Source organism: Xenopus tropicalis, chromosome 1 (genome assembly GCF_000004195.4).
Source record: "Xenopus tropicalis strain Nigerian chromosome 1, UCB_Xtro_10.0, whole genome shotgun sequence".
Classification (NCBI taxonomy): domain Eukaryota; kingdom Metazoa; phylum Chordata; class Amphibia; order Anura; family Pipidae; genus Xenopus; species Xenopus tropicalis.
This window is the reverse complement of record NC_030677.2, coordinates 122,470,030-122,486,408: the sequence shown is the minus strand read 5'-3', so window position 1 is coordinate 122,486,408 and position 16,379 is coordinate 122,470,030. Positions and strand designations below refer to the sequence as shown.

The 16,379-nt window shown below is 40.1% G+C and overlaps 1 protein-coding gene across 2 annotated transcripts in view; it reads left to right on the top strand.

Annotated features, from left to right (window-relative positions):
* Positions 1 to 16,379, top strand: part of c9orf72 (chromosome 9 open reading frame 72) — a 49,453-nt gene that overhangs the window by 20,564 nt on the left and 12,510 nt on the right. Inside the window, exons 1-3 of one of the 2 annotated variants that reach the window (XM_012962136.2) lie at positions 4,801 to 6,038; positions 12,825 to 12,920; positions 15,995 to 16,059. In XM_012962136.2, the coding sequence (XP_012817590.1) occupies positions 5,595 to 6,038; positions 12,825 to 12,920; positions 15,995 to 16,059 (605 nt within the window). In that variant the 5' untranslated portion in view covers positions 4,801 to 5,594. 2 annotated transcript variants of the gene reach the window in all.

Genomic DNA, 16,379 nt, shown 5'->3' with positions numbered 1-16,379 from the left:
GCTGTACTCAGTAGTGTTGACGAAATATATAAAGTCAGAGGCAGTGTCAAAGTAGAAATCCTAGATTGTCCCAAGTACCAGGTTTGGAATTTTAGTTTTGTTTTGTACTGATATTGATTCTGATTTGTATATAAAAAACTGTATAGAACAAAAGCTGACCTTGTCATTTCAGACTTTAAAAATATATATTGAAAATTTCACTGTGAATTTGTCCTTCAGGATGTCATTCTATAAATTGAAATTGTTTGCCACTTGACGATTTTAAATCCCTTTATAGTTCTCCACTTGGTGCTGTCCTTTTAATCTAAAGGTAAAATGCATCCCCTATGTGAAAAGCTCAGGTACTAAATATCTGATATTATCCCCCTAAATATAACTGAGAGCACACACTGACTGAAATGAGAAACATACAGTCTTTATATTAGTGGAAAGATAGCTGTACAGTATGATTCAGCATATACAAACAGTAGTCATATATTTGTTTAAGAGTACATAATTCATTTTATTTGCTGATTTAACACAAATCCAAATAACTAAATGAAGTGGTGTATTAATATTATAGGTTGTTTCATTTCAATCACAGGACTTGGAGTGTGAATTATAGGATTTATTGGTGAATTACAGGATTTAGGAGCTGTATTATGGGATTTGAAAGGAGAATAACTGGGTTTCTGTATCACAGACCCCTAATCAATTACACCAGGGACTCTAATGTTGCTTAAAACTAAGGCTAGGTAGGTGTATACTACAGAATGTTAAAAAAAAAATATTCTAAGGTTTAGGACAAAGTCACTCTGACCTTAAGGACTGATTATTCTCGCCATTCAATTATCCAGGCTTTTTCTGCAATTTACACATTCTAAATGTCAGTTTCTGAATATAAAATAAATATGATCCGATTATAATGCATTTATTGTTGCAGCTTTTTAGCAAAGCAAAAAAAATACAGTAAAAATTAAATCAATTCTATTGTCATTACAAATAAATGACAATATCAATGAAGTGTTGAAATTGCATGATTTTACAGAATATGTGATTCACCTGCATGAATACATTTTGACCACTTTCAATCAACGAATTTGCATTTGCAGATATAAATTAAAATTGTGTTATTAATATACATATTTAGAAACACACTAGAATAAATCAAAACAAATGAGTAGTATTTATGTATCATTATTGCTCAGCTGGCAAGTGTGCAGCAGTGGGGAAAAACAAGATAGTGCCAGGAAATCAAAAGTATCAATGATATGGAGAGAAACACATGCTAGCATTATTGCTTACAGTGCCCTATTGCAAAGATATTTCAAAACATAAACATTACCTATGTTTGGGTATCCTATTCTAGAATGCTGGGTAAAGAACAAGGGTATGGATATTGCAAGCCTTAAAGTAACAGTAACACCAATATTTCACATTATATATAACCCTTCTAACAAATTTTATTAAGATATGAATCATACACAAAATTAAATATTATATTCATTCAGGTATAACATAAAGCAGTGATCCCCAACCAGTGTCTGGTGAGCAGTATGTTTCTCCCCATCCCCTTGGATATTGCTCTCAGTGCCCCCAAACCAGGTAGTTATTTTTAAATTCCTGACTTGGTGGCAAGTTTTGGTTGAATAAAAACAAGATTTACCAAGTAAAGCCTCCTGTAAGCTGATAGTGTGCATAGAGGCTGCCTAATAGCCAATCGTAGCCCTTATTTGGCACCTCCATGAACTTTTATGATGCTTGAGTTGCTCTCCAAGTCTTTTTACATTTGACTGTGGCTCACGAGTAAGAAAGGTTGGGGACCCCTGGCAGAAAGGTGATGTGGCAATTGCTTGACTTTCGGTTTAATGTAGAAGTTTCCTGCATTTCTCTTCACTTGTGAGTGATTAATATTTTTTTTTTTTTTTGTGCAAGATCAGGAAGAGGGATGAGGGATTTGTGTCTGCAAGCCTGTGTGATCGAGCAAGCTGGCTAAGCTTGCATAACGAGGAGGGTAACAGGGGGAGCTGCCCAGAAAGATGTCATATTTGTTAGGCGAGCTCTCCAGCCTAAACTCTATAAATCTAGTAGTATTGTTAAATTTTAAAAAATGTTGCTCTCCTTTCAGCTGGATCTTTTAAAACGCCTTTTTCACTATTGTTTCAAAATCATCATTTTAAGAAATGATGGGGTGCTAACAGATAAAAAGGACAAACCTCCAGACAAAAGGAAAATTGGTTTTTAAAGGAGAAGGAAAGGCTAATAAAGAGTTAATCCCAAGCTGCAGGCATACCTTCAGTTGTCTCAATAGTGCCCTTAAGTCTCCCCATATTTCACCTGTTCAGATGATCAGAAGCCAAACAGGAAGAAAAAACGCTGAGCTGTGCAAAGAAAGTTCCCATAATGCCTCTCTCCTGCACAGACACCCAGACCAAGTGAACATACTCAGTTAGACTATGAGTCAGCTTCCTGCTGATTGGCTCAGATCCACATTCCTAAGGGGGAAAGTGAGTTCTTAGCATTTTTGAGGGAGGGGGGCGCAGGAGAGAGGAGAAAGCAGAGAGTTGTGTGTCTCTGGCACGTGAATTACAGACACAAGAATCTTTCGTCAGAGAAGTCAGTGCAGCATTTCTGTGAGTGCTTATGGCTGTATTTACATTTCTTTTCTGATAAAGCTTACTTAGGTTTTACCTCTCTTTCTACTTTAAGGATTCTTTAGATGGCTTAAATTGTTAATGCTTTACCTTTCTTTCTAAGAGTTTAGAAAAATTTGGATAACACACAATCCAAGTGAGTTATAAACTGGCCAATCATTTATGTAAGGTGGGACTGAACTGTTTGGTCATAAGTCAGTGGAGCAATTGAACAAGTGTTAATTACCCCCAAAAAATATGCTGGAGAATGACGGTTGGTGTGAGCATGGAGTTATTGACAAACTTGTCATTTGATGGGCCCACTCAAGCACCGTGATCTGGCCAATCAATTTTTATGTCCATAACATTTTTACCACAGTATTAAATTTCTAGGGATAACCCGATTCCAGGATTCTGTTCAGGATTTGTCCGAACTCCTGCACTTTTGCAGGATTTAGTTAAATTACAGTAATGCATAGCCAAACTGAATCATAACCCTTACTGTCATGTGAATTTAAATGGGAACTACATGTTCTGAACATGTAGATATAAAAAATCCATCTAAAAACACAAGTCACTGTTAAATCAAGCAGTGTAATGGAATTCCCACTGCTGTGTTTTGTGCTAAAAAACAGCAGGTGAATAACTTAAATCAGCGCTGTCCAACTTCTGTGGTACCGAGGGCCGGAATTTTTCTGGCCAACGCGGTAGAGGGCCGATAAAGGAAGCCAGTTTGACCACTCCCCCTTTTTAAACCACACCCATTTAAAACCACACCCATGTTATCACAAGAGCTTTTAAGACTATACCCACATTAATGGTGGTAGCGCAGCAAAACCCAAAATGGTTGGTGCTTACTGTAGGGATAGCAACCTTCATTCATATGTGAAAGAATTATATTATGTCATATTAAGACACAACCTTAAATCCATATGCCTCCTCCTCCACTGTGGATAGCACAGCAACACCCAGCACATAATTACACACCTTAGGGGCCATATAATGACCATTTTCAAATGCTAACAAACTCCCAGAACAAACCCCTGGCAGGTTCTACTCCCACAGGCAGCAAAATGCAGACAGGGCATGGCACACACAGGCAGCATAGGGCAGGCAGAGTATGGCACACACAGGCAGCATAGGGCAGGCAGAGTATGGCACACACAGGCAGCATAGGGCAGGCAGAGTATGGCACACACAGGCAGCATAGGGCAAGTAGATTATGGAACACACAGGCAGGGTAGGGCAGGCAGAGTATGGCACACACAAGCAGCATAGGGCAGGCAGAGTATGGCACACACAGGCAGCATAGAGCAGGCAGAGTATGGCACTGAATATGAGGTGAGAACCATGCAGGGGACAGCTAATCTCAGTACTGATACCATTTACAGCTTCCACAAAGGTAAGCCATCAAAGCAGCCAGACAGGTGGGGGGCCACACAGAGGGGGGTTGCGGGCCACCAGTTGGACAGCCCTGCCTTAAATCATTGTTAGCCCTATTGCCTTAATAGTAAGAGAATAGTTACGGTCCCCATACACGGGCCAATTCTAGCTGCCAATATCGGTCGAGATTTTTAGAAGCATATTTATCAAATGGTGAACGCTACCTTTTACCAACTGATAAAAACACTTCTAAAAATTCTACAGGAATTAGAAAGTGGGTGAATTTGAGGTGAGCTCCAATTTCACAAAATCTGCCCCTATGTGTCAGTACACAACAAAATGCTGGATGTATAGCAAGTAAATAAGAAAACATACAATGTGTCTGACTGCCTGCTATGTGTTTTGCAATCTGACATGTATTACTGGCACGATTAGAGTATATGCAGCACCTGTGTCATCTAGTGAATTTTCTCTCTCTCCTAATCTGGGATGAAATTTCCAGCAGTCCTGCAGTCCTTGCATAAGGAGAGAAAGTGGACAGTATAGTTTATCATGGCCATTTTATTGTGGCTCCCATTACATCTTGCCCCACTTAACATCTCTCTTCTGCCTGCCAAACTTTCTGTTCACCCAATGACAAATATACACATAAAAACCATACACAAGTAAACAGAAAGCTTGAGTGTCCCCTGGTCAAATGTGGCTAGCTGTAATATCACCCTTTGGTAAATATGTCCCAATAAATCAAAATTATTCACAACATTCTGTTTATTCTTTATTAGATATTATCTTAAGCATCCATTGTGCTCTTTAACCCATACAAACTCTATATAAATCAAACAAAGTCAGCACTTTTGGTCACATTTTGTGGAATAACCTTGTAATCATTTTGACACCCCCCAGTGACTTAGCTTTTTCTACCCTTTTAAGTTACCAGTAGAGGCTTTTTGACACCCCTGGTTACTTGCTGGCCGCCGCCACCTAAGGTGAGTTTCTCAACTCGACCCATGGCAGCAGCAACCCTGCTAAGAATCAATGTATTTTTTAAAAATAACATGACTTAACATCCTCTTTAAAATTGATTTTATGGGGGATCGCCATCCTGTAATTTAGCATGTTCTGGATGGGTTTTAACAGTGTTCACAATTTTTTCAGTTTTCAATTAAACTGACTGGCAAGTGTTTATGAATGAAATGAGATTTGAGTTTCCACTTCCATGTGATGACAGGATATGGTGACATTATTATTTACTTAATAACTTTTTTATTTTTATTATTTACTTATATAACAGCAATTTAATCAACTGATAAAAGTAATACATCCAGGACGCAGCAACACAGTATTTGAAGGTGACACAGTATCATAGTCAATTAAAAGTAAGAGGTATAATCATTACACCCCTAACCCCACCATCCTTTTATAGTTAATTTCCCTGCCGAGACGCAATGCGATGACGCCATTCGCGGCGCGTCATACAACAGCGACGGGGCCGGAGGTCTCACGGAAGTAACCCAGCGGGTTATATATATATATATATATATTTATTCTGCTTCTATTGATATCGTTCTGTACCTGTTTTGTGTTTTTTGAAATGCAGACATGGCCAACCTCTGCCCTCCCCCATCTCCCGCAGTCGCCAAAACGTTAATCAGTATCGATGGCTACTCTCCTCTATTAGCTGCCACTTTTGCGTACTGGGACAACATTCTGGGACCGAGAGTAAGGCACATATGGTCCCCAAAGTCTGATCATGTATTACTTAGTGACGGGGAGATCACCTTCCTTGCTAACCATACGCTGAACGGCGAGATCTTACGCAATGCTGAAAGCGGTGCCATTGATGTCAAGTTCTTTGTGCTGTCTGAGAAAGGCGTTATCATTGTATCGCTTATCTTTGATGGGAACTGGAATGGTGACAGGAGCACATATGGACTGTCCATAATCCTTCCACAGTCTGAACTGGCATTTTACCTTCCTCTGCACAAGGTCTGCGTGGCTCGTCTCACACACATCATCAGGAAAGGGCGCATATGGATGCACAAAGTATGACAGTGCCTCCGTTTTTTTTTAGTAATGGGCTACAATTATATTTATTTCTATAGCATCTGAACTGAGTATTGGAAGATCCTCTTTATTTTTTAATTATATGCTTTGCATGCTATAAATTAATTTAGACCAGTTATGCAGTGTTTCTGCTCACAGTGGTAAGCAGTGGTAATCTTGGCATCTGTGATAACCTTGCTTTGATCAAAACATTTCTTATGGCCAAACATCACACAGAGATACTCTGTTTCTGCTGGTGCTACACATTAGATTAGGGGTCCTCAAACTTTTTAAACAGGGGGCCAGTGCATGGTCCCTCACAGACTGTTGGGGTCCAGACTATAGTTCCCCACCCCCCGCTGCAGGGTCAAACTATGGTCTGCTCCCTGCTTTGTCCTCTCTCTCCTAGCTCCCCTGCTCTGTCCTCTCTCTCTTTCTCTCCTAGCTCCCCTGCTCCATCCTCTCTCTTTCTCTCCTAGCTCCCCTGCTCCATCCTCTCTCTCTCTCCTAGCTCCCCTGCTCTGTCCTCTCTCTCTCTTTCTCTCCTAGCTCCCCTGCTCCATCCTATCTCTCTCTCCTAGCTCCCCTGCTCTGTCCTCTCTCTCTCTCTCTTTCTCTCCTAGCTCCCCTGCTCCATCCTCTCTCTCTCTCCTAGCTCCCCTGCTCTGTCCTCTCTCTCTCTCTCTCTCTCTCTCTCTCTTTCTCTCCTAGCTCCCCTGCTCCATCCTCTCTCTCTCCTAGCTCCCCTGCTCTGTCCTCTCTCTCTCTCTCTTTCTCTCCTAGCTCCCCTGCTCCATCCTCTCTCTCTCTCTCTCTCCTAGCTCCCCTGCTCCATCCTCTCTCTCTCTCTCTCTCTCTCTCTCCTAGCTCCCCTGCTCCATCCTCTCTCTCTCTCCTAGCTCCCCTGCTCTGTCCTCTCTCTCTCTCTCTCTCTTTCTCTCCTAGCTCCCCTGCTCCATTCTCTCTCTCTTTCTCTCCTAGCTCCCCTGCTCCATTCTCTCTCTCTTTCTCTCCTAGCTCCCCTGCTCCATTCTCTCTCTCTTGCTCTCCTAGCTCCCCTGCTCCATTCTCTCTCTCTCTCTCTCCTAGCTCCCCTGCTCCATCCTCTCTCTCTCTCCTAGCTCCCCTGCTCCATCCTCTCTCTCTCTCCTAGCTCCCCTGCTCCATCCTCTCTCTCTCTCCTAGCTCCCCTGCTCCATCCTCTCTCTCTCTCCTAGCTCCCCTGCTCTGTCCTCTCTCTCTCTCTCTTTCTCTCCTAGCTCCCCTGCTCCATCCTCTCTCTCTCTCCTAGCTCCCCTGCTCCATCCTCTCTCTCTCTCCTAGCTCCCCTGCTCCATCCTCTCTCTCTCTCCTAGCTCCCCTGCTCCATCCTCTCTCTCTCTCCTAGCTCCCCTGCTCCGTCCTCTCTCTCTCTCCTAGCTCCCCTGCTCTGTCCTCTCTCTCTCTCTCTTTCTCTCCTAGCTCCCCTGCTCCATTCTCTCTCTCTTTCTCTCCTAGCTCCCCTGCTCCGTCCTCCCAACTCCTCGCTCCTGCCAGGGGTAAGGACGCAGCGGGGGCCTGATAAATTACCTAGGGGGCCAGATCTGGCTCACAGGCTGTAGTTTGAGGATCCCTGCATTAGATCCTAAAGTTGCAGAGTATACCCTGTTGTTTAACATAAGTTCAATGTACAGGACTTTTGTGATTAAGCAAAAGTATGCCAAGACCTATTCATTAAAGGGTACCTGTCACCCACACACAAAAAGCTGTGTAATAAAAGTCCTTTAAAATAGAAACATGAAACCCAAATTCTTTTTTTAATTAAATCACCCATACCAGTTAGAAATTTATTTAAAAAATCTGAGCTGTCAATCATATATTGCCTGCCCTGCCTCTATGCCTCAGGCGTTGAGGCGGGGCAGGCAATATATGATTGACAGCTCAGATTTTTAACTACAATTACTTTAATTTTCCATTCAGCAATTCCTAGATATCAAATAGAAGACAAGTGTATAAGATTTAGGGGTGAAAGAAAGCTTGCCTTAATAACAATGTTCATAAAATGGCACTGACCTGCTTTCTGTAAATTCCAAGACTGAAGAAAAAAAAATCAATAATTTATATAGCGTAAGTAAAGTTTATTTTGCTCAACTAACATGATACAAAAGGATTTGGAATTATTTCTTAGGGTGACAGATCCCCTTTAAACTCATGTTAAAAAAGGGGTATACTTCTCCTTTATATTCACATAAAAAACAGGTCATTGTAGGTCTGTAAACAAAAGTATCATAACCAAAGCAAATGATAAAAAAAAACTTAAAAGTTAAGGAAGTTAGTGTAAAGGCGAACTTCCAATATAACAGTATTGATATATAGTTTTGAAGAAAAAATGTTAAGAATTGCTTTCCATTTCAGTGGTATAACTTCTAATTAACCTTGATTTTCATTGATTTTAAAATGACAGTAGTAGCAGATTGTGCCTATATGTTCTTTAAACCATTTTCCTCAATTCAACCTCTTTCTCTTTAAATTGGACAAAGACTCTGACGTGCTCTCATGGCACCTTGGGGCTTGTCAATCAGAGCTTGCAAGGCATAACGTAATGTTTGACAGTAGGAATCTCACATGACCGTGCATAGTCAGATTAGACAGATTTCTTATCATGTTACTGGCTCCATCTTTCATATTTAGGTATGTGTCTATACCAGTGATCCCCAACCAGTGGTTCGTGAGCAACATGTTGCTCCCCAACCTATTGGATGTTGCTCCCAGGGGCCTCAAAGTAGGTTCCCATTTTTGAATTTCTGACTTGGGGGCAAGTTTTGGTTGCATAAAACCCAGTGTAAAGCCAAACAGAGCCTTCAATAGGCTGCCAGTCCACATACCAAATAGCCAATTATAGCTCTTATTTGCACCCCCAGGAACTTTTTCCATGCTTGTGTTGCTCCCCAACACTTTTTCCATTTGAGTGTGGCTCTGCAGTATAAAAGGTTGGGGATTCCTGGTCTATACAATAACCATCCTCCACCATGCTACAAAACTTTTCTCCTGCACTCCTCTGTGTCCTCGTTTTGTTTTTAATGATGTTTCATTCCCCCTTACTGGATTATTTGTGTGTGTCCCTTGCATCCCTTGCAAATAATTTGTGTTAGAACTGCTTTTAAGATTAACCTTTCAACCCCCCGTTGGAGTAGATATTTTGTGCAGGAAGGCAAGCAGGCAGGCAAGGGACACACACACACATAAATAAATAAATAAAGAGGGATAAAAATGACGTACAGCCCGCACATCCCACATGCCCAGTGAGCATGACTGATCAGAGAGCCTTTGCATTTCCTAGCGAAGGATTCAGGATAAACCAATGGGGATAAACTCATAACACTGCAGCCAATGTTGGAAAAGTAACATAGTAACATAGTAACATAGTAAGTTGGGTTGAAAAAAGACATACGTCCATCAAGTTCAACCATAATGCCTATACCTAACCTGCCTAACTACAAGTTGATCCAGAGGAAGGCAAAAAACCCCATCTGAAGCCTCTCTAATTTGCCTCAGAGGGGAAAAAATTCCTTCCTGACTCCAAGATGGCAATCGGACCAGTCCCTGTATCAACTTGTACTAAGAGCTATCTCCCATAACCCTGTATTCCCTCACTTGCTAAGAATCCATCCAGCCCCTTCTTAAAGCTATATAATGTATCAGCCAGTACGACTGATTCGGGGAGGGAATTCCACAACTTCACAGCTCTCACTGTAAAAAATCCTTTCCGAATATTTAAATGGAACCTCCCTTCTTCTAAACGGAGTGGGTGCCCTCGTGTCCGTTGGAAGGACCTACTGGTAAATAAAACATTAGAGAGGTTATTATATGATCCCCTTATATATTTATACATAGTTATCATGTCACCTCTTAAGCGCCTCTTCTCCAGTGTAAACAGACCCAACTTGGCCAGTCTTTCTTCATAACCGAGACTTTCCATACCCTTTACCAGCTTAGTTGCCCTTCTCTGGACCCTCTCTAGCTCAATAATGTCCCGTTTGAGCACTGGAGACCAAAACTGAACAGCATATTCTAGATGGGGCCTTACCAGTGCTCTGTAAAGGGGAAGAATAACCCCCTCCTCCCGTGAATCTATACCCCTTTTAATACAGCTCAGAACCTTGTTTGCCCTTGCAGCTGCTGCCTGGCATTGCTTGCTACAGCCAAGTTTATTATCTACAAGGACTCCAAGATCCTTCTCCATTATGGATTTACCTAGTGCAGTCCCATTAAGGTTATACGGGGCTTGCATATTTTTACATCCCAGGTGCATGACCTTACATTTATCCACATTAAATCTCATCTGCCACTTAGCTGCCCAGATTGCCAGTTGGTCAAGATCCTGCTGCAGGGATGTCACATCCTGGATAGAATTGACTGGTCTGCAGAGTTTTGTGTCATCTGCAAACACTGATACATTACTCATAATACCCTCCCCTAAGTCATTTATGAACAAATTAAACAAAAGTGGACCCAGTACAGAACCCTGAGGGACCCCACTGAGAACCTTACTCCAAGTAGAGAATGTGCCATTAACAACCACCCTCTGTACCCGATCCTGTAGCCAGTTTTCTATCCATGTGCAAACGACTTCACTAAGACCAATAGACCTTAGCTTAGAAAGCAGTCGTTTGTGGGGAACGGTATCAAATGCTTTGGCAAAATCCAAATAGATTATATCTACTGCATCCCCACTGTCCAGCTTCTTACTTACCTCATCATAAAAAGCAATTAAATTGGTCTGACATGACCTGTCCTTCATAAAGCCATGCTGATTACTGCTCATAATGCCATTCTCCACTACATAATTTTGAATGTGATCCCTTAACAAGCCTTCAAATAACTTGCCCACCACGGATGTCAAACTTACAGGCCTATAATTGCCAGGCTGAGATCTTATTCCCTTTTTAAATATGGGAGTGACATTCGCCTTCTTCCAATCACTAGGTACCATACCTGATGAAAGAGAGTCTGAGAATATCAGAAACAAGGGCCACTGCAATTCTGCCCCTAGCTCTCTCAGTACCCGAGGGTGTATTCCATCTGGCCCAGGTGCCTTGTTTACATTTATCGTGTGTAACCCTTTAAGCACCATATCCTGTACCAACCACTGTGTAGTTGGAGCTGAGGCAACAGTGAAGCTATTGGGTGAGACTTGGCCCACTGGCTCCTCTACTGTATACACAGAAGAAAAGAACTGGTTAAGCACATCTGCCTTTTCTGTATCCGCTGTAACCATATTGTTATTATAACTCAATGGGGCCACACCCTCAACCTGCATCTTTTTACTATTAATATACTTAAAAAACTTTTTGGGGTTAGTCTTGGCCTCGGCCGCGATGCGCTCCTCATTTTCTATCTTTGCCTTCCGGATTGCTGTTTTACAACACTTGTTATAGTGTTTATATTCATTAAACGCAGCTACTGTCCCCTCTGACTTATATTTCTTAAAAGCTTTCCTTTTTTTCCCTATTAACTTCTTTACCTCAGAGTTAAGCCACATGGGGTGATTCTTAACACTTCTACTTTTTCTTATTAATGGAATGAATTGAGAACAGTAATGATTTAATATCATTTTAAATGACAACCATTTCTGCTCTGTATTTTTATCAGAAAACATAATGCCCCAATCTATGCCCTGAAGCGCTGCCCTTAAGGAGCTAAAATTTGCCTTCCTAAAATTCAGTGTCTTTGTTGCCCCCGTGTAAATTTGTTTCCTGCACCAAACATCAAATGAAATAACATTATGGTCACTATTACCCAGGGGTTCAACCACTTGCACATTTGCTATACGTTCTGGGTCATTAGAGATCACTAGATCTAGTATAGCATGGTTCCTGGTTGGCTCCTCAACAACCTGTGACATAAAGTTGTCGTGCAGCAAGTTTATAAACTTGTTCCCATTTACTGTCCTGGCAGTACTATTGCCCCAGTCAATATCAGGGTAATTAAAATCCCCCATTATTATCACTTGCCCCAAACTAGCAGCCTTTTCTATTTGCAACAGGAGCTGGGCCTCCTCCTCTTCGCTTACATTAGGGGGTCTATAGCATACCCCTACAATTAGCTTGGTAGATTCTTTACTATCTGTGAGAAGCTCAACCCATAAGGATTCAGCTCCCTCTGTTACCCCCATCACTTCCTCCTTAATATTTGCTTTTAAGTCGTGCTTAATGAAGGAGGAAGGCTATAAACCTGTAACTAAGTAACAGGATGGGTTGTAGGGAGTTATCACTATTTTGAAGGAATGTGTGCAGTTGTGCTTGGGTCAAAGTTTTTCATTGTGGATTTCACCTGTTACAAATCAACTCTCATTGGTATGCATTAATTCTCTTTAGAGAATATTGATCTGCAACAGCATCAGAGAACACTAAAGATATATTATAATCATCAGTGTGTTCCGATGATGTTGCAGATCAGAACCCTTCATTGAGGGTTACTGTACATGTGTGCCACGATTATGTTCATGCATGTTTTAATAAGTGTAAGGATAAGGAGGGATATGTTTCATTACAGAATTTGCATTTTATTTAAATAAAAAACTGTCACACAATGGGCCTTTCTTTGCTGTAACTAAAATAGGATTGAAAAGCTGTTAGTACACTTAGTTTACTGGTAGGAAAACTGTTATAAACAGTTTGCACTACTATACAGCTTCCTTTTGTTTTGTATTTGCTTGCCTGAGATTCTGGAAGGCTTTTACAAAAAATATGATTGACATTTGCCATTTTCAGAGTCAGTAACTACTTTATGCTTTCCTCTAAACAGGGCCAGAGTATTACTCATATGTTGACTGGAGAAGTTATCCCCATAATGGAACTTCTTTCTTCTATAAAGTCGCATGGTGTCCCAGAAGAGATCGATGTAAGCTTTAAAACATACATATTTGAAGTAGCAGTCTAAAATTCTGTTTGCCTGTAACCTGCCAGCAGTAAGCCTCAAGTAGTCAGGTGTCTTCTATGACTTCTTTTATCTGCTTTAGGCCTGTCATTTTTATAAAGTACTGTAAGTGCTTTCTTTTTCTCCCACCTTCTGTTCTGCTTATGTCTGCTCTTGTGAGCTTATTGCATGTGAAAGGCATTACAAAGTCAAATTGCTGCATATGATTCTATTCACTGTGTATTTAATCTCAAAATATGTTTTTAAAGATGCAGAACACCATTTTTAATTTAATTCTAGTTTTTTGACTAAACATTTGATGGTTTTTATAGTAAGGATGCAGCTCCTTAAAAAAGAAAAAAAACAAAACTGTTCAGGAACAGTTTGCACCTTGACATGATCCCAGTAAAATAATTCCCATATTACAAGGAACCAGTAATGCTTATGGGGGCACAAATCAGACTGTTAACCTCTGCAGTGTCAAACTGTTAGGGAATGGTCACACGGTAGACAGAACTGGCAAAATGAAAAATCAAAAAAGCACACAGTAGGATACCAAGAATACATAAAAATGTTTTTGTTTAAAGAGTTCATGAGTTAAGACAAACATGGCCTGCAGTTATTATACAGCCCTGAAGTGTTTGTAGAATTCCTAGTAGTTTGATATACTTAGGTTATTAGAAATGCTTAGGTTATTAAAACTTTTTGACTGTCAGGAAAATGGGAGCAGTCAAAGTCCATTATGGGCTGAGGGATGGCTGAGTGCCCAATAACAGCACTGACCTCTAATTAAGTTGCAAAAATGAATGAATCATAGTTGATTTAATACTGCCAGTCAGCGGTAGCTTAACAATTTGGAAAAGTTCTTTGTTCGCTGTAACAAATTGTTCTATCATTAAAAAAAATTGCAAATTTTTACCTTTTATTGTACATTTTGTCTATCCACAGCAATATAAATACACCTCCTATTGCAACTAAAACAATGACATTTAGCGTAAATAGGCTTACTCAGTCTGTTAAATGGCATTCCAAATCTCTATGCAAATGTTTCAGTTGACTGCTATTTTGCTACTGGTTTTATGTAACAAAACCTCCTGGGTTGAACAATTGCTAAGTGCACCTGTTACCTGAGCTGTTCTTTGGATATCATCATATGAAGATAAAAAAAAATTTGCTAGGTGAGCTCAGGATGTAACATATTGTTTTTATCGTTGATTACACAACTTAGTGTTTAAAAATCAAAACCTGTCTTCTGACTAAGTAGCCCCTTGTAACTAAAATAACCTACTCCCTGCTAGAATAGCCATCATATTTTATGCTATTCTGTAATATGTGCCTTCATATTAACCTGTACATTTGTGCTTTGCACAGGATAATTATGCTGGCATCTCTCAGTGGGAAAAATATAAATGGGAAAAAAATTTAATCTCTTAATATTTTAATTGGGCAGGTAAACTGTACACATCTTTCCATAAAATCTCTAAACTAGATGCTCCTACTCAGATCCAACAATAGCTCTGATGCATTTTACATAGTTAGTTGCCGGCTTACAAGCTTATAGTATTATTTATATTGCATCATACACAGGCAGATTAAAGGAGCCATTTTATATAACATTCGTATTCAGTTATGTTATCCATCTTTAAAATATGTAATGATGCAGAAAAAAAAAACATTTTGAATGTATTTTACCTCCTAAAACTGTCATTATATCAGAGCTGCAGAGACAACCTCTCTGGTCAAAAGCTAGGCTGAAAGGAGGGGTGGGAGTGTGACCCCTCCCACAGGAAGTGTTCACAGCACTGACTGATAGACTGAACTCTGAAGTAACAGGGAATCCACTCCCACCTTCCTGCCTGTGTTTTTCTCTGATGGCTGATTAATGAACTATAACAATATATTTTAAATGCTCAGCATATGCCGATAGATGTAAATTTTAATAAAAACTGTAAGAAATATAATAGTAATATTTTCCTTTATTTATATGTTCCATAGAAAATATGTATCATTCACAAATGTACGTGCCCAAATGGACATATTCTATAGTATGTACAGTTATCTAATTACAGGTTGACAACTGTGGCTTTGGTTTCTCTGAAACCCCCTGCACTGGATTATATACTGTTTCTGCACATTGATATATAATCAGGTGCAGGGAGTTACATGAAAAACACAGCTGCAGCTGTTCTGGAACAGATTATGATCAGGTGCAGGGAGTTGCAAGGGAGTAAATGCAGCTGTTCTGCTTCAGTATATGATTAGATGCAGGGAGTTGCAAGAGAAAAATGCAACTGTTCTCGAACAGTTTATAATCAGACGCAGGGAGTTGCAAAAAAACACCACACCTGTTATTCTGGAGTTGGATAAAATGTAATAATAGATGCAGGGCCTTACATAAGAAAACCTAAAAAAAATGATTTGTATACACTGAAGACTCCTAGATCGGAAAGGGACCGGTCCAGCACTGTTATCAAGCTGATACAGATGTATTTGACCCGAAAGGTATTGAAATAAACAAGCTTCTTTCTATATCACATTATTTTACATGGTTTACTACATTGTGAAAATGTATGTCCCCTTTAAAGCTGCCAACTCAGTCCTTCCAGACCAGGCTTGCAGTTTATTCACCTGTGTATGGAACCCTTGCAAGGGCCTGTCAAACTGATATCTGGCTGGCTTGAGAATCCTTCAGGGTGAGAACGGCAAGGCCTACACTTCAATCCAGTTGTTGGCCACCTAGCCAAAGGTGAAATCAGCCTGAGTTTGCTTCTCTGCTCTCTTTCCATAAATGAGCAAATCTTTAGATTTGGGATCAGCTTGAAGATACAAACATGAGATGCAACAATTAACGACTACAAACATTGATATCTTACTAAAGCAGATACACATTGTAGTATTGTAGGAGGTGAGTCCTAATATATTGTAGTGTTCTCCCTAAATGTATCTATTAATAGACAGAGACATTTTTGTCACACATTAAACATAGATGTATATAGCTTATTTAAACAAATATTGTTTTAAATATGATAACTTTATGTGCTTTCCATTGAACTCTTCAGATTACTTCAACTGTACTTAATGATGATGACATTGGTGACAGCTGTCATGGTGATTTCCTCATCAAGTAAGTAAATTATGTAGTGCTACAAAAAAATGTTTTTAAAGGTCTATAAGAGATAATACACTCCACACCCTCCACTGCTCTATATTTACCAATACAAATATCATTCATGTGTTGGTATAGTTTATCCTGTTTCCCTGATTTATACAGTACAATCTGCAATCTGTTAAAAAATGTTGTTTGCAGGATGGTGGGTTGGCGCAACATTGAATTATGTATCATAATTTGCTGTGTGCAGAAGTGGCATCATTTTTGCTGCACACATAAGCATACACCTTAAAGCGGTCATTAGGTAGGTGGTGAAGCTCTGTGTCCTCTTCGTT